The sequence below is a fragment of the Spinacia oleracea genome, chromosome 6, assembly GCF_020520425.1.
Source record: "Spinacia oleracea cultivar Varoflay chromosome 6, BTI_SOV_V1, whole genome shotgun sequence".
Classification (NCBI taxonomy): domain Eukaryota; kingdom Viridiplantae; phylum Streptophyta; class Magnoliopsida; order Caryophyllales; family Amaranthaceae; genus Spinacia; species Spinacia oleracea.
In genome coordinates this window covers 91,621,473-91,647,593 of record NC_079492.1, presented here as the reverse complement: position 1 = coordinate 91,647,593, position 26,121 = coordinate 91,621,473, and the positions used below count along the sequence as shown (strand labels likewise).

The window sequence follows — 26,121 nt, the reverse complement described above, 5'->3', positions numbered from 1 at the left end:
TTACCTGAACATAAGTATTAAAAGCAATAGGAGATATACTGTGACCATCTTCACGCTGTCATCCCATCCAAAGCCAGAGGTCCCACGAAGTTTTGAGATTATTCCCCATGCAGCTCTCACTGTCCTCATATGGTTCTCAACATGATCAGCGGTACAAGTAGTGTGAAATAGGTCCGAAATATTCTTTGCAGCTGCTACGAAAGAACTAGTTCTGAATGAATTATTTGGCCTGTTTCCTTTTCTCACTTCTTCAGCAAGAAATTCCAGCAATACCTTCGACATTGGTTTTGACCAACGAAAATTCGCTTTCTTTTCTTCTTTTTTCACCTGCATTTGCATTTGAAAAGTACAAATGTACAAAAGACACAGTAAAGATAATCAATGAGAAAAATATAGCATTCTAATAAACTTTTCATTCAATACTTGAATCAATGAGAATCAATTCCCTTGACTCATATGAAAGACAAACAGAGACAAGCTGCATACAATTATACAAGTCTGCTCATTTGTCCATTGTACTAAGGAGATTTGTTATACCATCCTTGACTAGTTCTAGACAAGTGTGAGGGGGTCAAAAAAGCACGAGGCTAATGCGTGACCTCGTCCCTCGTGGGTGTGACGATTCTTTTTATTCAATCAAGTGTAATTGGATTTCCTGTGAGTATACACCCAATTGACTAGTAATATAGGAGTCGCCATTCAGTTTTTAACGACAATGAGAAAAACTGACAAAACCCGGTTATCGTGACATAAAGGAGTGCAATTATGTTTGACCACGACGGCCGTAGGTTCCCTTGTGATCCCTGGTGTGGGGATCTCTCAACATACACCCGCAAGGTAGAGATTGAGGGTTCGGGGGACTGTAACTACCGAGAGGAGTACTTCGCTCGTCGATAACTCCAGAGGCAGGATATCCTTACTAGCTCAGCATAAATAATTGAAGGGACATGCGTTAACTATTAAACTAACCTGAGTTGATTTTAGCAATATGCAACATATAATACTAATTCGATCGTGATTATCTGATTTAAATAGCATTAAGGGACCTAGCATGATAATCCGATTTCCCAAAAATATCATATTTGTTAGGCGTGATAGAACAATCAGATTTAGTTAGTTTAACAGTTCATAAAAAGGGCGAGGAAAGCAGTTAAATCATCGAAAGGGGACACATTACGACGCACCCTTGAGAGGTGCGTCACGGTTCTCTGAAAACTAACCACTTTGACTTTGCTATTTCTCCTTTTTATTTAACGAATCTCAATTATGGGACAAGATACGTTCTGTTCGATTTATGGATCGATTGCGACAGAACGCGTGAACAGTTTCGCAGCGAGAGGCTTAGGCTAAGGGTTGGAGTCAATACTCAGAATATAATTGTGTGTTGTTGTTGTTTTCACGTCGAATTTAGGGGTCTATTTATAGGGAAGAGTTCGTGGAAAGATAGAATTGCAGAGTTTCTAATCCATAAAGAATTAGGAAAAAACACGTACCCAAGTATTTTCAGCGCCCAGGCCTGGGCGCCGAAGATTTCGGCGCCCAGAGCCAGGCGTTGAAAATAGGGTATGGGCTGTTTTCTTTAGTCAGATTCGGATTCCTGAAATCCGTAGAGTTTGAGATTAATTCGAGTCTTTTAGCGCGTATCAATTTTATGACGGAATGCGTCTGGGCCCGTTACGAACTCTAGGCTCGTTAGGATTTCAATTAATACGTAACTCTTATTTCCGAATCATATTAGGAATAGGATTCTTGTAGTTTTCTATCTCATTTAGGATTTATGTTGGAATGCAACACCTAATTCTGACAGGTTTCTATCTTTTATGATTTGCCACTTTTAGAAGCTACCTTTTACGGCAGTTACTATTTTTAGCAGGTTTCCATAAATAGCACGTTTCGGGTGAAATGAAAAGGGGAATTGAGATTCGTTTATTTTATAGGAGATGCGTTGTCAAGTGGATATTTATGTTTTCATCATCGAACCTTTCCCTTTCGGGAATGGGGACAAAAGTAGGTGTCTACAGTTAGCCCCCACTTTGACTGAGTCTTGGAGTAAGACGATGGTCAAAGTATTAGACGGAGTGCGTCACACAAGCCATGGTGTATTGTGACCTATTTTGCGAGGGTCTCACGAGCCCCCGAGTGATAACATTTGACTTAAGGGTCATCACTTGAAGTGTCGACATATCCCTCACGTGTCATTGGGATTTGTCAACTGATAGTATAGAAACTTCCTCACTTTGTCATTGGAAGGATCTAAAGGTGCGTAGAAACTCCCTCACTTTGTCATTGGGAGTAGCTACAGATGTTTTTGAAATCAAAGCTATAAAGTGTAATTGGGCCTGGCCAAGCCCAATCACGAGGTAAAACGTTTTTTTTTTTAAATTCTCATTTTCAAGGCTAGTTAAACGAGAAAACCCCCTTGTTTTTATAGGACGTAAAACGAAGGAAAATCCAGCACCCTTGTTTTTATAGGACGTAAAACGAAGGAAAATCCAGCACCCTTGTTTTTATAGGACGTAAAACGAAGGAAAATCCAGTAAAAGTTATCGCTGCAGCGACTAAGGACCTGCGCGGTTTTAATGGCGCAGACCCCGCCGGCTAAAGATGGCGAGCCTGTCCGCTAAGGGTGGACACCCCGTCCGATAGAAGTGGACGAATCTGTTTTTGAAATTTGAAAATGAGGACCTACGCGGTTTGTGGCGTAGACCCCGCCGGCTAAAGATGGCGAACCTTGTCCGCTAAGGGTGGACACCCCGTCCGATAGAAGTGGACGAATCTATTTTGAAATTTATTTTGCTTTTTTGAAAATAAGGACCTACGTGGTTTGCGCCGTAGACCCCGCCGGCTGAAGATGGCGAGCCTATTTTAAATTTGAAGACTTTATTTTTGTCGAAAACTAAGGACCTGCGCGGCTAGTGACGCAGACCCCGCCCGCTGAGGGTGGGCAAGCCCTGTCCGCTGAGGGTGGACGTCCCTGAATTCGTTTTCTTTTCGATTTGGGAACTCGCGCGGTTTGTGACGCGATCTTGCCGACTGAAGATGGGCAAGTTCCTATTTCTTTGGTTCTTTGTGATTTCTTTTGAGGATTTCTTTTTATTCATTCTTGCAAGAGCGAATTCTTTCGAGGGGTGCTCGAATTTAGTTGTAACCTCAACGTGGGCTGACAACGTGTTCAGACGGATCTTTGTCTTGCGACTGTCCGCTTTCGTGATTTTGAGCTAGTCTTTACGGCTCGACTTGGTCTTTGATCAGAGGACCGTGCACAAGTGTCAGTGACGTCCTTTCGATGAGGTCGAACCTATTGTTGTTCTTTTTTGAGATATCCAAACATGATATGGTGTATGGCGCAGTCTGGGAATATGATTTTGATCGCGCGCTCCTCGTTGGAGTCTATTTTTTTCGCGAGCCCCCAAGCACTGGGGCTCGTCGGTTGTTTTTCGCATCTTGTAATCATGTTTGGGGTCATGCTCGTATGTGCGAGCGACCTTCTATAGTAGTGTGCTACTTTAGCGAAGCCGTGGAGTGCGACTTTAGTTTTCAGGCGACACCCGGTTTTAGTTTGGCCCGGATTAACCCTTTGACAGACAAACATTTTTTATTTGGAAAACCAATGACTTGACGACACATATTTTGGTGTTTCGAAGAATGGCCATGATATTTAACTTGCTTTTTTTTTGAAAAGTGTACATAAGCATTTTCTGAGACGAGTCTAAGTTTCGACCAAGTTTTAATGTTATTATTTTTTCTTTCTTATTTGGGAGCTAAAGGTGCTTTGGGCTTGATCCTACTTGCAATAGGGCCTCGTGTTTAGCAACACGGTCTTAAGTCCTTTCCTGTTCCGTGTTTTGTGAAATCTGGGCCTTGGGCTGCATTTTCAGCGCCCAAGGCCTGGCGTTAAACATTTCGGCGCCCAGCTGTGGGCGCTGAAAGTCCTTTCCTGGTAATATTTGACTTTCGGATTTCCTAACACGTTTTCGAATGGGATCAGGATGTCATCGGGTGCGTTCAGCTATATATAGGGGCTAGATACGTCCCTATTTTCTACTACTCTCAAATTCTTTCTTTTCCTTTTGTTGTGCTTTAATTATTAATTGCTTTTGCCATGTCGATCCCTACTTTCTCACTCCAACGGACTGTTAGGCGTTGGCTACGGGCCCTTACTCCCACAGAAAAAGCTTTGTTAAAAGAATACCACTTAGAGGCACTTTTAGGCTTACAACAAATTAATATTGATTATAACTTTCTGCATGCTGCCCTAAGCTTTTGGGACTCCGATCATCATGTTTTTGCCTTTCGGGGCAATGAAATATGTCCTTTGCCTGATGAATTTGCTGCGATCCTTGGTTATCCTACTAATGCTACTCCTGTTACCCCTGGCACTATTGAAGAGGGTAAAACAACCATAAGGGCTTTCCTAGGGCTAGATGATAACATGTTTGCTGAAATTGTTGTAGATGATAAGGTTAACTTGGCAAAACTTGTAAAACATCACTTTAAGCCTAGTAAGAATATGACCGAACAGAAATTGAATATCCGAGCCCTTGTATTTTGCTTGTTGAATCATTATTTGCTATCGAATAACAATGGTGAGTTCGGTGACATAAGGTTGATCCCCTTGATTAGCCAGATGGAAAGTTGCTATTCTATCATGCCGTTGATTGTTGCCGAGACTTTGCTGAGTGCGGATGAGCTGAAGAAGGATGCCAAATCTGAACATTTTAAGGGAAGCCCCCTATTACTGCAGGTAATCGATTTTTCTTTGCGCGCGTACATGTCCCTTTTGCATATATTTCTTTTCGCCTGGGGCTGAGTTTCAGCGCCCAGGGCTGGGCGCTGGAATTTTCGGCGCCTGGTCCTGGGCGTTGAAACTGCGCCCCAGGAACCGTTTTTTCTTTCTTTTCATTCTTTTGATTCGATCGTACCTGTTTTGCAGATTTGGCTTGCGGAACGGCTTAGACTTTTGGAAGCTCCTGCCGATCCTAAACATTATCGCCCTATAGCTTTGGGTAATCGAAAATACTTGCACCAAGGCCAGGACGAGGCCGAATGGACCTCCTTTTTTACTTATGGCATTTGTTCTATTAAGTGGGTGGTACCATGGTGGGGTTTGACCACTATGACAGGGGGTTCTGATGTATCGGTTTATGTTTCTTTGTTGGGGCTATCTCGTCCCATTTATATTTTCCCTTACCGAGTCATGCGTTAATATGGTTTAAGGCAGACTATCCCCTTTTCTGATACGGTACCACCTAAGGTAGCGGCCTTTTCACAAACACCGGTCTTAGCGTGGGCTAAGTATTATGATGGTCTCCCGCGTTGGGCCGTAGCTACAAATGGCTTTGTGGGTCTTTCTGAAAACTACAAGTTGTGGATGAGCTCCGATGACAAAGATGTGAGGACCAAGGCTCGTAATGGGGAGCCGGCTGAGCTTTTGATACCTCGTATTCGTGTTAAGTATGAGGGTCCTGATTCTGCCAAACCTCGTACCTATAGTGTTAAGACTGTGAAAGCTCGTCTTGATCGAAAGTGAAAGGAAGTTCCTCCCCGTTCCAGTTTCAGGCCTAAAAAGATGCCTAACATGAAGGGGCCTGCTGTTGTTAAAAGAAATGCAAGCTCTCGCGGAGATCGTCGCCGGAACAATGTATGGGTTAGGAAGGCTCAGCCGCCTGTAGAAACAGTGGCTAGTCTAGTTGATGATAATAATCCTTCTCCCATCATTGCCTGTGCCCTCGAGGCTGAGCGGGCTATAACTGAGAACGTTTCTGAAGCCTTGGCATCTTTGGAAGTTAGTGTCCAGGAGCCGGTTCTTATGGAGATTGACATTGGGGCAGCGCAGAAGACTGTGGGAGTGGATCCTGCGAATATTGCCCTCTACAAGACTTTATTTGATGATCCAGAAGAACTAGAGTAGTGTAGTTCTTGCTAGGGTGTAGGTGCCCTCTATTTATTTCAGTCGTGTTTGTTTTTATTTTTAGCACTCTGTTTTCCTTCTTATTATATTTTAATAAAGGCGTATTTTTAGTTTTCATTTATTTCTGTTTCTCCTCTTTTTTATGTATTTTATATGTCTAACACTTTTTGCACAAAGAATATTTTTTTTATTATTTGGACCGAATCCTTGGTAAGGATTGCCTACGTATCTTGTCAGAATCAGGTCGCGCGTAGTTATAGCTTTTGAATTAGTTCTAGTATGCCGGATTTCGGTAGATATGCCCTGAGGTGGAAACATATTACTTAGTCGGTCAAATGAGTGAAGTATTATCATTATTTTCATCTGCCATTTTTTTTGCCATAAGTCGTGTAACATATGAAATTCGAAATTCGACTAATTTGTATGGCTATATTCTTGGTTGGTAAGCCTATTTGGATACGTACTGTACCCCCCAAGTGTTCGTTATTTTTCCGTTGTGTGCGGATAAAATGACGAGCACTTCTGAAAAGAAAACTTTTGGCAGGCAGAGAGTTTCAACGCCCAGGCTGGGGCGTCAGAAATTTCGGCGCCCAGCCCTGGGCGCTGAAAATGACTTGGGTGGTCAATTTTTGACGCTTTGCTTCACATGTTCTTGCGTTTATTTCTATTTCTTTTTTTTTTGTGCCTTGATATTTTGCTTCGTATTTAAAGTTAATTTTGAGGCTATTTTGGAGGCTTTTTTGACTGTTAGCGTGAAACGCATTTTTGTCCAGATTAATTTTTTCTATTGGTGACTCGAAACAGTTTTGAAAATGGAGTTAGGGTGCGGAAGTTATGAAGATCTTTGTGTAGGCTTTGGAGGTGGGTTGTTAGTGAAGGGTATGATGGAATCTATGTTTTATGAATCTGTTTTTTTTTTTTGTAACATTTGCATTGTTTTGGATTTTTGAATTCCTTTGATTTTGGGTTGCATGGATTGGCTCTTATGATGACACTGGTTGGCTTTTTAGGTTTTGGGGATATGAATGGGATAGTGTGGTTTATTTTGTGGGTTTCGGGAATCGGTTCCCATGGCACTATTTCAAAACCGAGTGGGCTTTGTTTGTTGGGCCTATAGTGGGCCGCCTCTTTATTTTGTATTTTGCAAGTACATTTAGTGTTAGAATAAAAATTTTAGGAGAAATATTACGCCTTTATTGATTCGGAAAGTAAGGAAAACACACTGAAATAAAACTGACCTATATTCTAAGCGGCCTTAGGACCATCTAAAGTCTCTATTATTTTTTCTATCAATCTAAAGAACTACTAGGCGCTTTTTACTAATGGTGCTCTATGTGGCTCAAGCCTGGGGTTTAGTCTCATAAAACTTCGGTCCTTCACCGGTACTCATCTTGAATTCCATTCCTTTTGCATTGACCCACTGATATGTCTTCACCCATCCGTTCTCGACCTCTTCTAGCGTTGATGCAGGAGAGATTAACCGGGTTGGATCGAAACCTTCATCTTGTAAAGCTAGGGTAGTCATCACAGTCTCATTCTCCATAGGCCTCGATTCGTTAAACAATGTCCATAGAGCCTGGTTGTCCAATATTTCAGCTGTTTTAGTCTTGGTGAGGTGGGGTGCCTCATCCAAGGTGTGGCAGTCATGGAAAATTTCAAATCCGGGTTTTAGCAAGCCATCCTGAACGAAGGGTTCAGGGAATTCACAGCATGGGTGTTCTTCTCCTTCCCGAATGAACATCCCGTTAAGGGTCCTTTGATATGGGGGAAGGAGGGTGGTTTGTTTGGCTTTGTTAAGGCGTAGCCTAGATAGGCGGTCAACAATATCTTCCTCCGTTGGTTCATAACCTAAGCCAAAGGGAGTAGATTTGTCGGGAAAAGGATGGAATGTGTATTCCTTCTTCCTTATGCCCAATGGGGTTCCTGGGAAATAACTTTGAGCTAACAGCATTCTAGGGATGACTCGGGATGCATGCGGGTCTAGGAATGTTGGATCATAATCTTCGATGAACTGGATTGTTTCTTCCATTTGAAACCCATAAAGGTCGTCTGCAGTTTCGGCCGTTCCAACCATAGTACAACTGACGTCGAGAGGAGGAGCGCGGATTTCTGGTATTACCCCGTTATGGTTAAGTTTAACCATTTGGTGCAAGGTAGAAGCCACACCTCCTAAGTCATGGAGCCAAGGTCGCCCCAAGAGGAGGTTGAAAGTGGGCTTGATGTCGATTATTTGAAACTCCGTGGTGCGTGCCACAGGCCCGGTTTGTATGGTAAGGTTGATTTTTCCCAATACAGGCCTTCGGTAGTTATCATAAGCTCGTACCCCTTGCGTGGAGGTTTGGAAGTCATCGTTTTCTAGCCCCAAGCAATGGGCGGTTCGCAATGGGCAGACGTTAACCGCCGAACCATTATCTACGAGCGCTAGGGGGATGTTTTGTCCTTTGCATCCAACCACTAGGTAAAGGGCTTTATTGTGAGCACCCCCCTCTTTTATCGGTGAAAACTATGGCCTTTTCTCTGGCATCTCTCGTGACATGGCTAACCAATGAGTCAGGTGTGATATCTGTAGGTACTGAGATGAGGTCAAGTGAGCGAATAAGCTTTTCGCGATGTTCCTTTGAAGTACACATAAGATCCCAGATGGTAATCTCGGCCTTGGTTCTTTTTAGTTGTTTCAGGAGAGGATTTTCAATGACTTCCGCGACGGTGGCGTGCCGTCCATTCTCAGGAGTTTGCCTAACCGGGATGTCGTCCATAGGAGGTGGGTGAATATCGGTTGGTATATTCTTCCGGATCGGGTGAGGTTGTCGACCTCGGGCTCCTGAGGGGTGGTGTCAATGAGAGCATACCCGGGCCAAGTTTCAGTGAAGAAGTCCTGGCCCGAGACTTGAGATAGGTAAATATCTTCAGCATCATCGTTCCACACACCACACACTTCCCTCTCGATTCGATCCATAGGGACCACAGCGAGTGGTGCACCTTGAGGTGTAATATACACCGTGGGGTCGAAATTCTCTGGTTGGTCGAGAGAGATGTGACAAGAGCCGAGTGGGCTCTTGTTGTTGTTGGGTTTGCCAACGTTAGGGAGAGGTATCACTTCATCCTCTATCATGTCCTGGATCGTATGTTTTAGATTCCAGCAGTTTTCAGTGTCATGCCCATTTCCTTGATGGAGTTTGCAGTAAGTACCTTCGACCCAATATTTGCTTTTGACAGGAGGGTCACGGGTGGGGCCTATAGGTCTCAACTTTCCTTGATTAGTTAGTCTTTCAAAGGCTTGTACCAAAGTTGACCCGAGTGGGGCAAACCTTCGGTCTCGGACCCATCTTGCAAGGTTTCTTCGGGCGGGAGTCTCTTCTACAGCATGGACTTCTTGGGCTTGGGATGTGTTACCCCGATTATAGGTGTTGGTCTTATATGTGGGTTTGCTCTGTATGGTTTTAGCGAGGTCGTCCTCGATCTTTATTCCCACATCATAAACTCTTTTGAAAGTGTCAAGTCCCAGGTACCTAAGGTGTTGTCTGTAAGCCGGGTCCAGGTTGTCAATGAATTTTTGGACCAATTCTGTTTCGGGAGGGCTATTGATTAGGTGGGCCGCCTGGTCCCTCCATCTAGCAAAGTAGGTTGTGAAACCCTCATTTTTCTTTTGGAAGAGAACTTCCAGCTCGTGCATGGTGACTTGGAAATCCATGTTCGACGAGTATTGCTTGATGAAGACATTGACAAAGTCTTCCCAAGTGGGGAAGAGCTTAGGGTCCTGATGATAGTACCATTTGAGCGGCACAGGTTCCAAGGACAAAGGAAAGGCAGGTAAGTACATGGACTTGTCCACGCCTTTCAAGTTCATGGTATTCACAAAGCTCAGTAGATGATCACGGGGGTTGTCCGTGGCCTTGAACTTTGGTAAGTCAGATGAACTGAACTTTTCTGGTAATTTTCCAGGAAAAGGTTCAGGATCGAGAGAGAAGTATTTGCTCCCCATGGTTTGCTGTAGGACCATTTTTTCAATCCTCTTCTCGTTATCGAGGTCATTTTTGGCTTGCGCAGCCGCTAAAGCTTCATTTTCCATTTTCAGTTGGCCCAAAAGTTGGGTCATTTGGACCATCTGGTCTCGCAAATCTTCGATGGACATGTTTGAAGGTGCGAATCGAGGTTGGGGAAGCGGAGATCCTTGAAATGAGGGACGACGGACGGAGCTTGGAGTTACTAAACCTGGTGTTGGCGATGTATCTTCGAGACGCACTAACCGTTGATTCCCTGATCGGCACCAAGTGGCAGGACCAGTCCTAGGCATAAGATAAGCTAAAGTTTAGGTTCCCAAAGTTTCAAGCATTACTTAGTCTAGACTTCGACTCTCTAAATTGGTTTTTCACTCTTTCTTTTGTCGGTACACTTTTTGATTTTTTTTATTTTGGTCATTCTTTGGATTTTCGAAACACTTGCCCATGTGACATTCATAGTTATTAACACGTTCGGTTTTGGTGCCGGGTATTGTCGTCGTAGGAGGCCTAACAACGACACAAAGAGTTATTAATTTTTTGCGAGTCGCTTTTGAAATCGAGTGCTTTTCTTATGCCCTCGTAGCAATTCTTTTTATGAACATTTTTTTGCGCTACGTATTTTCCTTTCGCGCGGGCACCGAGGCTGCTGCGCCTGACCAGAAGGCCAAGCAGCAACTTCAGCGCCCAGCGAGGGGCGTGAGAAATTCTGGCGCCCAGCCAGGGGCGTTGAAAATTCGTCCCTGGCTGGTTCTCGTTTTCTGTCTTCTATTTATGCGACTTCGATTTGCGTGCTTGCCTAATAACGTCCTTTACGCGTAACAGCGTTTGTGGGATTCGTTACAGGCCATCCCGAGCGTCGCTTATTTTGTGGCAATCATTCGGGTTTGCGGAACACGTGTTTCGGTATAACTCTTTGGCAAATTAGTCTATGAATGTTTGGGCAATTTTTAAGGTCGTTGGTTTTCTAGGATAGTTTGTCACACACAATCACATATTTCGCTACACATAACTACATTACTAACATGGATTTAAAAATTAAATATGCCACGTAGTTTATGATAGGCTTCTATGGGTAGTTTATTTGCGCCTGGCTTGGTACCGCTTCTATCGTAGATCCAACACATGCCCCGGTCGAGGTAGTGTCTTCAACAGACGAATTTCTCCCAAGAGGCCAACCCGCAAGTGCAAGCCAAGGGGGCATGCAGGCGAGAGGGACCTAATGAGCGAGCGATTGGGTTCAGGATAGGTGTACTACCTGCACAAGTACCGAGTGGGAAACATGCGCGGCGTATGCACCCCCCTATTGGCGAAAAAAGGTATCCTTAGTCCAACCTCCCGAGGGAGCCGAGATTCGTTATGCGGTTCTGCCCGTTCACATTAATATGCTGAATTTCAGGTCGTCCCAACTTGATGGGGAAATAAACGCGGGGTAGGATCGTTTCACCCTTCGGCTATTTTGATTACCTACAAGCACGAGTATTTCCTTCACTATCCCCAGCGGAGTCGCCACTTTGAGGGGGTCGAAAAAGCACGAGGCTAATGCGTGACCTCGTCCCTCGTGGGTTTGACGATTCTTTTTATGCAATCAAGTGTAATTGGATTTCCTGTGAGTATACACCCAATTGACTAGTAATATAGGAGTCGCCATTCAGTTTTTAACGACAATGAGAAAAACTGACAAAACCCGGTTATCGTGACATAAAGGGAGTGCAATTATGTTTGACCACGACGGCCGTAGGTTCCCTTGTGATCCCTGGTGTGGGGATCTCTCAACATACACCCGCAAGGTAGAGATTGAGGGTTCGGGGGAATGTAACTACCGAGAGGAGTACTTCGCTCGTCGATAACTCCAGAGGCAGGATATCCTTACTAGCTTAGCATAAATAATTGAAGGGACATGCGTTAACTATTAAACTAACCTGAGTTGATTTTAGCAATATGCAACATATAATACTAATTCGATCGTGATTATCTAATTTAAATAGCATTAAGGGACCTAGCATGATAATCCGATTTCCCAAAAATATCATATTTGTTAGGCGTGATAGAACAATCAGATTTAGTTAGTTTAACAGTTCATAAAAAGGGCGAGGAAAGCAGTTAAATCAACGAAAGGGGACACATTACGACGCACCCTTGAGAGGTGCTGTTAGGTTATGATACATATGATAATACATAAATCATGCGGAAACAACCATTAATCCAGGAATACATATTATTTACCATAATCATATAGCATAATTTAGATGCATACTCTTTGTTGCGTGCCTTCCCTAGCTGCGCCCGAACCGAACAAGAACAAGTCTTTAGGACTCCAAGTGTCGTCCCTCCGTAGATAGTCCACAGCACGTCCGGATCCGCCTTAAGATTGACCAACTAGAATCGCCCTTAAGGTACTAGAATTTTCGGCACTCTTAGGTAAGAAATATGGCTGAATTTTTCTCTCAAAACTCACTTTGAATACTTGAATAACTCGTCATAAATTGTGAACCCAGGCCACATATTTATAGGGGTATGGAAAGAGAATTGGAATCCTATTAGGATACGAATTAATTAAATTAGAATTATAATAAAACTCTTATTTAATTAATTTATCAAATAGAATTAGGAATTTAATCATTAAACGAATTCTGCACGTTTTAGGTTTCGTATGCGAACACAAACACTTACGCGAGCATGACCCGCAAGCGTGCAGGCCATGCCCGCGCACAGCCCACACGGCCGCACGGCCCACGCGAGCTACAAGCCCACGCGAGCTGCAGCAATGCTCGCAGCCCACTGCTCGCAGCTGCGCGCGCTGTGCGCGCTGCCACGGCCTGCTGGGCCTGGCCTTGCGCTGGGCCTGGCGTGGCCTTGGCTGTTCGTGTGGCGCGCTTGGCTTGCTGGGCGATGGCCTGGCTTCGTACTGGGCCCTCGTCCGGCAGGCCTCGTCCGATGCTTATTCGTACGATACGCTTCCGATTAAATTCCCGATTCCGGAAGTTATTTCCGATACGAACAATATTTAATATTTTCGATTCCGGAATTAATTTCCGTTTCGAACAATTATTTAATATTCCCGTTTACGGAATTATTTTCCGATTCCGATAATATTTCCGATTCAGACAATATTTCCGTTTCCGGCAATATTTCCGATTCCGGCAATATTTCTATTTCCGATAATATTTTCCGATACGTACCATGTTTCCGTTTCCGGCAACATCTACGACTTGGATAATATTTATATTTCCAATACGATCCATATTTCCGTTTCCGGCAATATCATCGTTTCCGGAGTATTCATTTCTTGCCTGTGACGATCTCAGCTCCCACTGAAACCAAGATCCGTCGATTCCGAATATCCATAGTTGGAGTATTTAATGCCATTAAATACTTGATCCGTTTACGTACTATTTGTGTGACCCTACGGGTTCAGTCAAGAGTAAGCTGTGGATTAATATCATTAATTCCACTTGAACTGAAGCGGCCTCTAGCTAGGCATTCAGCTCACTTGATCTCACTGAATTATTAACTTGTTAATTAATACTGAACCGCATTTATTAGACTTATCATTGAATGCATACTTGGACCAAGGGCATTATTTCCTTCAGTCTCCCACTTGTCCTTAGGGACAAGTGTGCATTTCCTAATTCCTTTGTCGCTCGATGCTTGCTCTTGAACATAAGGTAAGAGTCGTCATCCTTATTATGTCCAGAGGTGTTCCTCGGTTTCAGAGTTCAACTGATCAAATAAACAGATAATCATAGCCTATGATTCATCCGAGCACGGCCATGCATTTCACAGTTTTTAGCTCTCCGAGTGGCCTTGTACAACTTTTAAGCATCTCATCCCGATTTATGGGAGGACAATCCCAATCTTGCGATCTTGAGATTAGACTTCGTTTGATAGGTGATTACCTGAGCGTTACCTTTATAGCCTCCTTTTACGGTGCGACGGTTGGTCAACGTCAAAGCAACCAGTTCTCAAACAAGTAATCTCAAATCACTCAGGTATTGAGGATTTAGTGTCTAATAATTTAATGAAATTTACTTATGACAGACTTTCATCTCTTACAGTAAAGTTTCATAGGTCTTGTCCGATACTAGTCTTCCCAAAGTAAGTATCTATGCAAATGATTATGACATTGCCATGTCCACATAGTTCAAGAAACATAACTACTAGTCATCTTGCATTCTAGTCGTCTAACGTTTTCTATGCGTCCAATTTTATAGAAAACTCCGACTAGGGACCAATTTCAACCTTTGACATTCAAGTTCACTTGATAGACATTTCTTAGTCACAGGACTGGTCCTGACAGTCTATCTTGAATATATCGTCAAATTGAAGGGACTCATCATTTAATAAACCACAAATTAAATGGAAAAATGAATTCTTTTCATTTATTGTGAATGATTAACCAATAATGTTTTACAAAGATTTAAACTCTAAAACTTCAAAACATTAAACAGAGACATCAAAGCCATTCTCCAATATGCTTGATTCCCATAGCTGCAGTGTGCGAGTTGTGCTTCGCCTGCGGCAGAGGTTTAGTTAATGGATCTGATATGTTGTCATCAGTTCCAATTTTGCTTATCTCGACTTCTTTTCTTTCAACGAACTCTCGTAGAAGGTGAAATCTACGAAGTACATGCTTGACTCTCTGGTGGTGTCTAGGCTCTTTTGCCTGTGCAATAGCTCCGTTATTGTCACAATACAGGGCTATTGGTCCTTTAATGGAGGGGATTACACCAAGTTCACCTATGAACTTCCTTAGCCATATAGCTTCCTTTGCTGCTTCATGTGCAGCAATGTACTCCGCTTCAGTTGTAGAATCCGCAATGGTGCTTTACTTAGCACTTTTCCAGCTTACTGCTCCTCCGTTGAGGCAGAAGACAAACCCAGACTGTGATCTGAAATCATCTTTGTCGGTTTGGAAACTTGCGTCCGTATAGCCTTTAACAATTAATTCATCATCTCCACCATAGACCAGGAAGTCATCTTTGTGCCTTTTCAGGTACTTCAGAATGTTCTTGGCAGCAGTCCAATGCGCCTCTCCTGGGTCTGACTGGTATCTGCTCGTAGCACTGAGTGCGTACGCAACATCCGGGCGTGTACATATCATAGCATACATTATTGAACCAATCAATGATGCATATGGAATCCCATTCATTCGTCTACGCTCATCAAGTGTTTTTGGGCACTGAGTCTTGCTTAGAGTCATTCCATGAGACATGGGTAGGTAGCCTCGCTTGGAGTCCGCCATCTTGAACCTATCAAGCACCTTATTGATATAAGTGCTTTGACTAAGTCCAATCATCCTTTTAGATCTATCTCTGTAAATCTTGATGCCCAATATGTACTGTGCTTCTCCTAGATCCTTCATCGAAAAACATTTCCCAAGCCAAATCTTGACAGAGTTCAACATAGGAATGTCATTTCCGATAAGTAATATGTTGTCGACATATAATACTAGGAAATCAATTTTGCTCCCACTGACCTTCTTGTATACACAAGATTCGTCTGCGTTCTTGATGAAACCAAAGTCACTGACTGCTTCATCAAAACGTATATTCCAGCTCCTGGATGCCTGCTTCAATCCGTAGATTGATTTCTTTAGCTTGCATACCTTTTTAGCATTCTTTGGATCCTCAAAACCTTCAGGTTGTGTCATAAAAACAGTTTCTGTTAAAACGCCGTTTAAGAAAGCAGTTTTGACATCCATCTGCCATATTTCGTAATCGTAATATGCAGCGATTGCTAACATTATCCGAATAGACTTTAGCATTGCAACTGGTGAAAAGGTTTCATCGTAATCCACACCGTGGACTTTCCTGTAACCTTTTGCAACCAATCTAGCTTTGAAAACTTCAAGTTTCCCATCCTTGTCCTTTTTCAGTTTGAAAACCCATTTGCTTCCAATGGCTTGGTAGCCATCTGGCAAATCGACCAAATCCCATACTTGGTTTTCAGACATGGAGTCTAATTCAGATTGCATGGCTTCTTGCCATTGCTTGGAGCTAGGGCTCGTCATAGCATGTTTGTAAGTCGCAGGTTCATCACTTTCAAGTAATAGAACGTCATAGCTCTCGTTCGTCAAAATACCTAAGTGCCTTTCCGGTTGAGATCTATATCTTTGCGATCTACGCGGGGTAACATTTCTAGATTGACCATGATTCTCACCAGATTCTTCTAAAGATCTCTGAGCTTCATCCTGAATGTCATCTTGAGCATTCTCTAGAGTTTGTTGTTCGACTCGAATTTCTTCGAGGTCTACTTTTCTCCCACTTGTCATTTTGGAAATGTGATCTTTCTCCAAAAAGACACCATCTCGAGCAACAAACACTTTGTTCTCAGATGTATTGTAGAAGTAATACCCCTTTGTTTCCTTTAGATAGCCCATAAGGATACATTTGTCAGATTTTGGATGAAGTTTGTCTGAAATTAATCGTTTGACGTATACTTCACATCCCCAAATCTTAAGAAAAAACACATTTGGAGGATTTCCAAACCATAATTCGTATGGAGTCTTTTCGACAGCTTTAGACCTCTATTTATAGTGAGTGCAGCTGTATTTAGTGCATGTCCCCAAAATTCTAATGGAAGTTCGGCCTGACCCATCATTGACCTGACCATGTCTAACAAGGTTCTGTTCCTCCGTTCCGACACACCGTTCCATTGTGGTGTTCCAGGAGGAGTCAATTCTGATAGAATTCCACATTCTTTCAGATGGTCATCAAATTCATAGCTCAGATATTCACCGCCTCTATCAGACCGCAGTGCCTTAATCTTCTTGCCTAATTGATTCTCTACTTCACTCTGAAATTCCTTGAATTTGTCAAAGGATTCAGACTTATGCTTCATTAGGTAGACATAACCATACCTACTGAAGTCATCAGTGAAAGTGATAAAGTAGCTGAAACCACCTCTAGCATTTGTACTCATTGGTCCACATACATCTGTATGGACTAAACCCAATAGTTCATTTTCTCTTTCTCCAACTTTAGAGAAAGGTTGCTTTGTCATTTTGCCAAGTAAACATGATTCGCATTTACCATAATCCTCTAAGTCAAATGGTTCTAGAATTCCTTCCTTTTGAAGTCTTTCTAAGCGTTTCAAGTTTATATGGCCTAATCGACAATGCCACAGATAGGTGAGATCTGAATCATCCTTTTTGGCCTTTTTGGTATTTATGTTATATACTTGTTTGTCGTGATCTAATAAATAAAGTCCATTGACTAATCTAGCAGATCCATAAAACATCTCTTTAAAATAAAACGAACAACTATTGTCTTTTATTAAAAAGGAAAATCCCTTAGCATCTAAGCAAGAAACTGAAATGATGTTTTTAGTAAGACTTGGAACATGGAAACATTCTTCCAGTTCCAAAACTAGCCCGGAGGGCAATGACAAAAAGTAAGTTCCTACAGCTAATGCAGCAATCCGTGCTCCATTTCCCACTCGTAGGTCGACTTCACCCTTGCTTAACTTTCTACTTCTTCTTAGTCCCTGTGGATTGGAACATAAGTGTGAGCCACAACCTGTATCTAATACCCAAGAAGTTGAATTAGCAAGTATACAGTCTATAACGAAAATACCTGAAGATGGAACGACTGTTCCGTTCTTCTGATCTTCCTTTAGCTTTGGACATTCCTTCTTGTAATGGCCTATTCCATCACAATAAAGACAGCTTGATGTGGACTTGTCCTGCTTTGATTTAGCATTGCCCTTGGACTTTCCACCTTTCTTGAACGGTCTCCTTCTAGCCTTGAGTAAATCTTTGGCTTCACAGTCCAGTATTATTTCAGCCTTTCTGACAAGGTGAACAAATTCTGCAACTGTTTCTTCTCTTGGTTCACTTAGGTATAGTTGCTTGAAGCGACCAAACCCACTGTGTAGTGAATTGAGCAAGATAGAGACTGCCATCCTTTCGCTTATTGGTGTTCCTAGTAGACTTAGGCGATCAAAGTATGAACGCATAAGATCCACATGGAACCTCAGTGGTACGCCTACCCTCTGTTTAGTGCGAAGGAGCTGAACATGTGTTTCTTGGACCTCCATCCAATAACACCTGTTGGGAGAACTAACCTTTAGACCAGACATTGATTCAATCAACTCATGGACGTTCAGGTCCCTGTCCTCCGTGCTTCCACGACAGATATCCCTCAGATTCTTGATGAGCGTAAAAGGTTCATAGGCTACAAACCTTCTAGCCCAATCATCAGGGATATTGTTCAGCATGAGACTCATAACCCTTTTGAGATCCGCATCCCAGGCGTAAAATCTCTCAGGGGTCATGTCTCTGGCATAGTAGCTTGGCATGGGATGTGATAGTACATACTCAAGTCCATTGAGTTTGACTATTTCAACTAGCTTAGCTTCCCATTCAAGAAAATTTGCCAGGTTCAGCTTGACCATAAGCTTAGAACCCATGATAATGTTTTGATTGTTGTTTGCCATATTAAAAACTACAATTGAAAAGAATAAACAAATAAATAACCATTCACAGTTTCTCTTAATAAACTTAAATTCTAGCATACATGCATAATTCAATGTTTATTAAGCATTTTATTCAAGTTATGTGTTCCGGCAGGTGTGAATAAAATGATTCCAAGATCCTAAAATCATTGAAGAACTAAGCACAGTTTGTCGACTTAATCCTAAAACATCTTAGGTAAGCAAAAGCCTTTTGCTAATAGTCTAGAAACTATTCTTGGTTGATAGGTACGTCTAAGAACTTATTAGGTAAACCTATCGATTTTTCCACGACATAAAAGGACTCCTTACTTATATCGTTGAGTTTCACCAAAACTAACATGTACTCACAATTATTTTTGTACCTTGCCCCTTTAGGACCAATAAGTAACACCTCGCTGAGCGAAAACTATTACTAGATTGATGTAAAGGATATCCAAGCAAGTGTATATTTTGGCATGGCACCTTTTAACTCAATTTTTAAGTTTGGAACTTAAGGCTCTTACTATGTTGGTTAGATTTTAAGTGAACTAAAATCCTTAATCATGCAACATAATCAAGCCACAATCTTATGCATAATTAAAACATATTTAAAGCAATAAATAACTTAAAGCATGCATAAGATAAATGTGATCTAGTATGGCCCGACTTCATCTTGAAGCTTTGACTTCAAAGTCTGTCTTGAAAATCTCCGTGGGAGGCACCATTTTCTTCAAATAGGATAAGCTATAATTAAAACTAATTACAACTATTTGATGGTACGCAGACCATATTTGAATTGAAAAACAACTTTGGTACTTTAGACCAATTACATTCAAATTAATGGTACGCATACCATATTTTCTATCCTATTTGGGCCATACTAGTCACTTCATAACCTGCAAAACAGTACATATACAATATATACCATTCACCCATTCATTATCATGAGTGGCCCACATAGCTGGTTTAGTAAAACACATTATGCATCACGCAAACATTTGCAGCAATTAATCAAGGGTACCAATAATCTACCAATTATTCAGTCCTTATTAATTCTAATCAAGTTGTTTTAACCTTAAGGATTCGTAGACCTAATCAAGAGTTTATGACTAAAAAGCGCTCCCACTTAAACCAATAAATCATATGCTTTACTAATTTTAAACATAAAAATGTATTTCAAGTCTAACCGGAAACATACAAATTTAATTAAAATTTATAGCCCATATAAATTTATAATTGAATCCAAAAATTTTAATTTGATTTCAGTCGTATTTAAATTAATTCATGATTTTAATTTTAGTAAAATAATTAGAATAAATAAAATTTATTATAATTACAATATTCAAAATTAAAATCCAAGGAAATAATTTAAATTATTAATTTTAAAATTAATTAAAATTACGTAAACTGAAAATTTCAAATTAAACATTCAAAACGATCTAATCGCAACGCAAACACCCTACGTATCGCACGCCCATGGGCCACACGCACACAGCCATCACTGGCCATGTGCGCGCAGCCCATGCGCTCGTCGCATAGCTGCTGCATCTACCCATCGCAAGCCATCGCACAAGTTGGTGCTCGCTGCGCGCGCGCCAGCGCTCGATGCACGCGATCCATCGATCGCTGTGCGCGCTCACCAGCGCTTGCTGCGCGCGCTCCAGCGCTCGATGCACGCGAGCCATCGCTCGCTGTGCGCGAGCCATCGCTCGCTGTGCGCGAGCAATTGCTCGCTGCGCGCGATCGACGCTGGGCGCAGCGCTCGTGGCACGCGAGCTTGCGCTCGCTGCGTGCGAGGCTGCGCGCGGTTGCGCGAGGCAGTGCGCGTTGTGGCGCAGCTTGCTTGCTGCCCACACGCGACTGCCGTGCCTTGCCTTCGCCCATGCCTCATTCGTCCATAGCTCGTGGCCCACGACACAAGGCAGGGCTGCTGCCTTGTGCTCGTGCACCATGCCCTTGCTCATTGCATTCGTGCCGCACGGGCGACGAGCTCCCTTGCTCGTCGTCGCATGCCCGCACTATACAACACCCCTTAAGGGTAACACGAAGCGTCCATTGCTTTGTGCGTGCAAGTTATATGAACGAATCGCATAAAAAATTTAAAATTTATATTTAAAATTAATGACAAATTAATAAATTAATATTAATTTCATAATTTTAGGGCGAAAAATCGAAAATTTATTATTCAATTGATTTCCGATTATCATGGATTCAAGCCTAGGTCATAAAAATTTAAAATTTATCATAAATTTACAATTTTTATGGTGGTTTTTAATCATAGGTTTCTAATTAAATTATAATTAATTATGAAAATCAAATTAATTCTAAATTATTCTAATTTTCAATTAATTAATCATAATTACAAATTAGATTGCATAATTAACAAGGCTAGGCATTCAAACTTGTTAAACATATACAGTAGGTCAATCAAAAATTCAAGATTTATCAACAAGAATCGCAAATATTTAATTTAACATCTTAAATTTACGAAATTTTGCATTCGAAAAACTAAAACCTTCGAAAAGTCATAGTTAGGCTTCGAATTTGAGAATTCTGGGTTCGGCAGAAAATTATTATTTTTGTCAAAATTTTAGAATGTCTTTTACATGCGGAATTGACACAAAAATCACTCGATTTGGATGAGTAACGAAGAAACTGCCGAAAAACTGCATACGTATAATTAAATAAACGCAATTTGCAATTAATTAACAATTACGAAAATTAATCACCCCTTTTAATTCTTGCAAATTTGTACTATTTAACCATGTTCATGCAATTTAGATTATGAAAATAATAAGAGGCTCGTGATACCACTGTTAGGTTATGATACATATGATAATACATAAATCATGCGGAAACAACCATTAAGCCAGGAATACATATTATTTACACATAATCATATAGCATAATTTAGATGCATACTCTTTGTTGCGTGCCTTCCCTAGCTGCGCCCGAACCGAACAAGAACAAGTCTTTAGGACTCCAAGTGTCGTCCCTCCGTAGATAGTCCACAGCACGTCCGGATCCGCCTTAAGATTGACCAACTAGAATCGCCCTTAAGGTACTAGAATTTTCGGCACTCTTAGGTAAGAAATATGGCTGAATTTTTCTCTCAAAACTCACTTTGAATACTTGAATAACTCGTCATAAATTGTGAACCCAGGCCACATATTTATAGGGGTATGGAAAGAGAATTGGAATCCTATTAGGATACGAATTAATTAAATTAGAATTATAATAAAACTCTTATTTAATTAATTTATCAAATAGAATTAGGAATTTAATCATTAAACGAATTCTGCACGTTTTAGGTTTCGTATGCGAACACAAACACTTACGCGAGCATGACCCGCAAGCGTGCAGGCCATGCCCGCGCACAGCCCACACGGCCGCACGGCCCACGCGAGCTACAAGCCCACGCGAGCTGCAGCAATGCTCGCAGCCCACTGCTCGCAGCTGCGCGCGCTGCCACGGCCTGCTGGGCCTGGCCTTGCGCTGGGCCTGGCGTGGCCTTGGCTGTTCGTGTGGCGCGCTTGGCTTGCTGGGCGATGGCCTGGCTTCGTGCTGGGCCCTCGTCCGGCAGGCCTCGTCCGATGCTTATTCGTACGATACGCTTCCGATTAAATTCCCGATTCCGGAAGTTATTTCCGATACGAACAATATTTAATATTTTCGATTCCGGAATTAATTTCCGTTTCGAACAATTATTTAATATTTCCGTTTCCGGAATTATTTTCCGATTCCGATAATATTTCCGATTCAGACAATATTTCCGTTTCCGGCAATATTTCCGATTCCGGCAATATTTCTATTTCCGATAATATTTTCCGATACGTACCATGTTTCCGTTTCCGGCAACATCTACGACTTGGATAATATTTACATTTCCGATACGATCCATATTTCCGTTTCCGGCAATATCATCGTTTCCGGAGTATTCATTTCTTGCCTGTGACGATCTCAGCTCCGACTGAAACCAAGATCCGTCGATTCCGAATATCCATAGTTGGAGTATTTAATGCCATTAAATTCTTGATCCGTTTACGTACTATTTGTGTGACCCTACGGGTTCAGTCAAGAGTAAGCTGTGGATTAATATCATTAATTCCACTTGAACTGAAGCGGCCTCTAGCTAGGCATTCAGCTCACTTGATCTCACTGAATTATTAACTTGTTAATTAATACTGAACCGCATTTATTAGACTTATCATTGAATGCATACTTGGACCAAGGGCATTATTTCCTTCAGGTGCGTCACGGTTCTCTGAAAACTAACCACTTTGACTTTGCTATTTCTCCTTTTTATTTAACTAATCTCAATTATGGGACAGGATACGTTCTGTTCGATTTATGGATCGATTGCGACAGAACGCGTGAACAGTTTCGCAGCGAGAGGCTTAGGCTAAGGGTTGGAGTCAATACTCAGAATATAATTGTGTGTTGTTGTTGTTTTCACGTCGAATTTAGGGGTCTATTTATAGGGAAGAGTTCGTGGAAAGATAGAATTGCAGAGTTCTAATCCATAAAGAATTAGGAAAAAACACGTACCCAGGTATTTTCAGCGCCCAGGCCTGGGCGCCGAAGATTTCGGCGCCCAGAGCCAGGCGTTGAAAATAGGGTCTGGGCTGTTTTCTTTAGTCAGATTCGGATTCCTGAAATCCGTAGAGTTTGAGATTAATTCGAGTCTTTTAGCGCGTATCAATTTTATGACGGAATGCGTCTGGGCCCGTTACGAACTCTAGGCTCGTTAGGATTTCAATTAATACGTAACTCTTATTTCCGAATCATATTAGGAATAGGATTCTCGCAGTTTTCTATCTCATTTAGGATTTATGTTGGAATGCAACACCTAATTCTGACAGGTTTTTATCTTTTATAATTTGCCACTTTTAGAGGCTACCTTTTACGGCAGTTACTATTTTTAGCAGGTTTCCATAAATAGCAGGTTTCGGGTGAAATGAAAAGGGGAATTGAGATTCGTTTATTTTATAGGAGATGCGTTGTCAAGTGGAGATTTATGCTTTCATCATCGAACCTTTCCCTTTCGGGAATGGGGACAAAAGTAGGTGTCTACAACAAGCAACCAAAGTGCAAGCTTAATAAAGAAAATCTGTCAAGCACATAACAAGATTACAGCTTCATCATTTTCATACAACACAAGAACATGTCTGACCAGGACTAAACAAAAAAGCAAATGGCTTAGAGGCCTCAAGCAGTCAAGTCTTAGTATCACTGTTCTAGTCAGTTGCCAGCTAATATATGCTCACAATGTCCGAGGCTTCTTATATGCAGTCCACATCGCCAATGATATGGCGTTTCTCTTTTTCACACACTCTTTTGTTTCTTCTCTCACTTCCCTTCGAGTAAGTGGTGCTCTTGCATCTTGTGAATTCATCTCCATGTCAGCTTCTCTTGCAATTGGGTCATTTGGATCTACGCCTCTAAGGTAGTTGTGTATCACACAACAAGCTAGAACCACATCAACTTGTGTTTTCAATGGCCAAAATGGCTCGGCATCCAAGACACGAAACCTCTTCTTCAATACACTAAATGCCCTCTCTACACACATTCTAAGTGAAGAATGGCGAAGATTGAACAACTCTTTTTCATTTTCAGGAGGGTTGTTAGTATACTCTTTCAAATGATAACGAACTTTCCTAAATGGAGGCATAAAACCTTTACGATCACCGTACCCTCCGTCATCCAGATAATACTTTCCTATATATGTAAATAAAATCACAAATCATTACCAAATTATCAATCAATCTACAACTACAAAAAATAAGAGAAAACAAATACCTTGTGGTACCTTGAACCCCCTTCTTAGTGCATCACCTAAGACCTTCGAATCATGCGCCGAACCCTCCCAACCAGTAAGAACATAAGTAAACTTAAGGTCAAAATCAACAACAGCTAATACATTTTGTGTCGTCCCACCCTTCCTACCGCGAAATCTATCTTGCATCTCAATAGGAACAGATGCACGTACATGTGTCCCATCTATAGCTCCTATGAAATCCTCAAACCATAGAAAGAACCTAGGGTTGTTTTGGATTTCTGGTTGAAGTGTAGTTGTTGGTGGTTTTACAAATTCTGTGTACAATCGAAGGATAGCTTGAAGCACAACTTGAAAATACTGATGTATGGTCCAAGTTGACCTAAAAAACCTCCCTCCAATTGCTCGAAACCTTACATTATGTCCCAACAAGTGTAAAAATATAATTGCTCCTTCACACTCATTTGACGACATTTCCACAGTAGTCCCCTCCCAACTAAAATATTGTACAAGCTAAAATAAGCAGCGGGTCTCATACGAATCTGTCCTAGACAATGAGTATCACCACAATATAGAATACTATTGATATTAGCCTCCCTCAAACTATCCCTACTCACGTAAGGTTGCCTTATTATTCTAGGCCCTCCATTTCTAGACTTATAAACTTCAAGAATAGCAAGAACATAACCAATAATGGCTGCCACAGCACCAACAATCATGCCTTTTAATTCACGGTTCATCTACAATAACATAAATAAACAACAATTATCAGGGGATCATTTCGGGGACTAGTGTAACCAACTAAACATTACCATACAATAATGGACTTTGAATGTATATTTATTACCTGAACTGAACTTTGAGTTGATACTCTGTGATCCGACTCCATACTAGCATACAGTCTGATAATCAACAAACACAAAGAAACAAATATTAGTTGAGGCAATTCATCAAACACTTGAAGGGCATGATACAAACATACAAAATATGGAAAAACATAGCCTATTGCAGATGGTTACTCGAGTTGTTGAATACCAGTTTGAATATGTACACAAGCTCGTTGATGGATAGGGTATTAATTACTCTAATTAACCTTTTCATACTCTTGTTTTGGTCCCACTATCTGGCACAATTTGCTCCATTCACAAACTCTCTAGTCCTCGTGCCAAATCAACTTCTCAGTTTATCATCCACTTCAAATCTCAACCCTCCAATCAAAACCCATAAAAAAAACCTGCTGGGAAATGGATATTTTCCGGCGAACATATTAACTGAGAAATTACTTGACCCCGATCTGATTTAACTAAACTCCACACCCAAAACCAACAAGGAAATTTCCAAAATTTTAACTTAAAATCCTATTAATACGTCTCTGTTTTATATTGAAGTATAGATCGAGGATCTAACAAAGAATCAAACCAAATTTTGAGCAAAAACACCCAAAAACAATAAAGTTGAACACAATAAAAAACCTAAATCAAATTGTATCAGATAGTAGAGAGAGAATAGAGAAAGAGAAAAATACCTATTTCGATTTGAAGTTGCCCAACACTGAGAGGAGGAGGAGGAGATCTGAGAGGAGAGAGCTTTGATTTGGGAACGAGAGAGACGAAGGCTTGCTTTTGGAACGAGCGAATAAGAAATGAAAAACTGTTTTCCCTTCTTTTTTGGGGGAAAACGTTTTCAGCGATATGTAAAATCATTTTCAGCCCAACTTTTACATCAGAAATCCGGCCCATACCAAACAGCGTAAAACTCGAAAAAGTGTTTTCCGGGAAAACCTTTTACGCCCTACCAAACAGAGCCTTATTAGGATTGACATTTAAAGCCAGTGCTTTGTTGATTATCTTCCACACCAAAACCATCCATTTCGGGAGGATTTTCATTCCCCACAACCTGCTCCTAAAACGTTGATTTTGACCACTTGGATCCCCTCCTTCCTGTTTTCCTCTAAGAAAGTTGTGGACCGACTTTGCAGTTGCTTCCCCGTTTTCAGACAT

At 41.5% G+C, this 26,121-nt stretch overlaps 1 protein-coding gene across 1 annotated transcript; it reads right to left on the bottom strand.

The window, feature by feature from the left end:
• On the bottom strand, positions 1-26,121 carry LOC110781371 (uncharacterized). The gene is made up of 7 exons (XM_056832473.1): positions 25,922-26,121; positions 24,969-25,023; positions 24,749-24,861; positions 24,145-24,617; positions 23,613-24,063; positions 23,480-23,513; positions 1-327 (listed from the first exon to the last, which is right to left on the bottom strand). The coding sequence occupies exons 1-7, from the start codon at positions 26,119-26,121 to the stop codon at positions 1-3; spliced, it is 1,653 nt and encodes a 550-aa protein (XP_056688451.1).

Bases quoted from the DNA above. Each gene is read 5' to 3' on its own strand.
- LOC110781371 (XM_056832473.1), bottom strand. From the start codon at position 26,121: ATGTCTGAAAACGGGGAAGCAACTGCAAAGTCGGTCCACAACTTTCTT. The intron at 25,024-25,921 runs GTTTGGTAGGGC...GTTGATTATCAG, and splicing joins GTCAATCCTAATAAGGCTCT to ACTGTATGCTAGTATGGAGT. The intron at 24,618-24,748 runs GCAACCTTACGT...ACAATATTTTAG, and splicing joins GGAGGGCCTAGAATAATAAG to TTGGGAGGGGACTACTGTGG.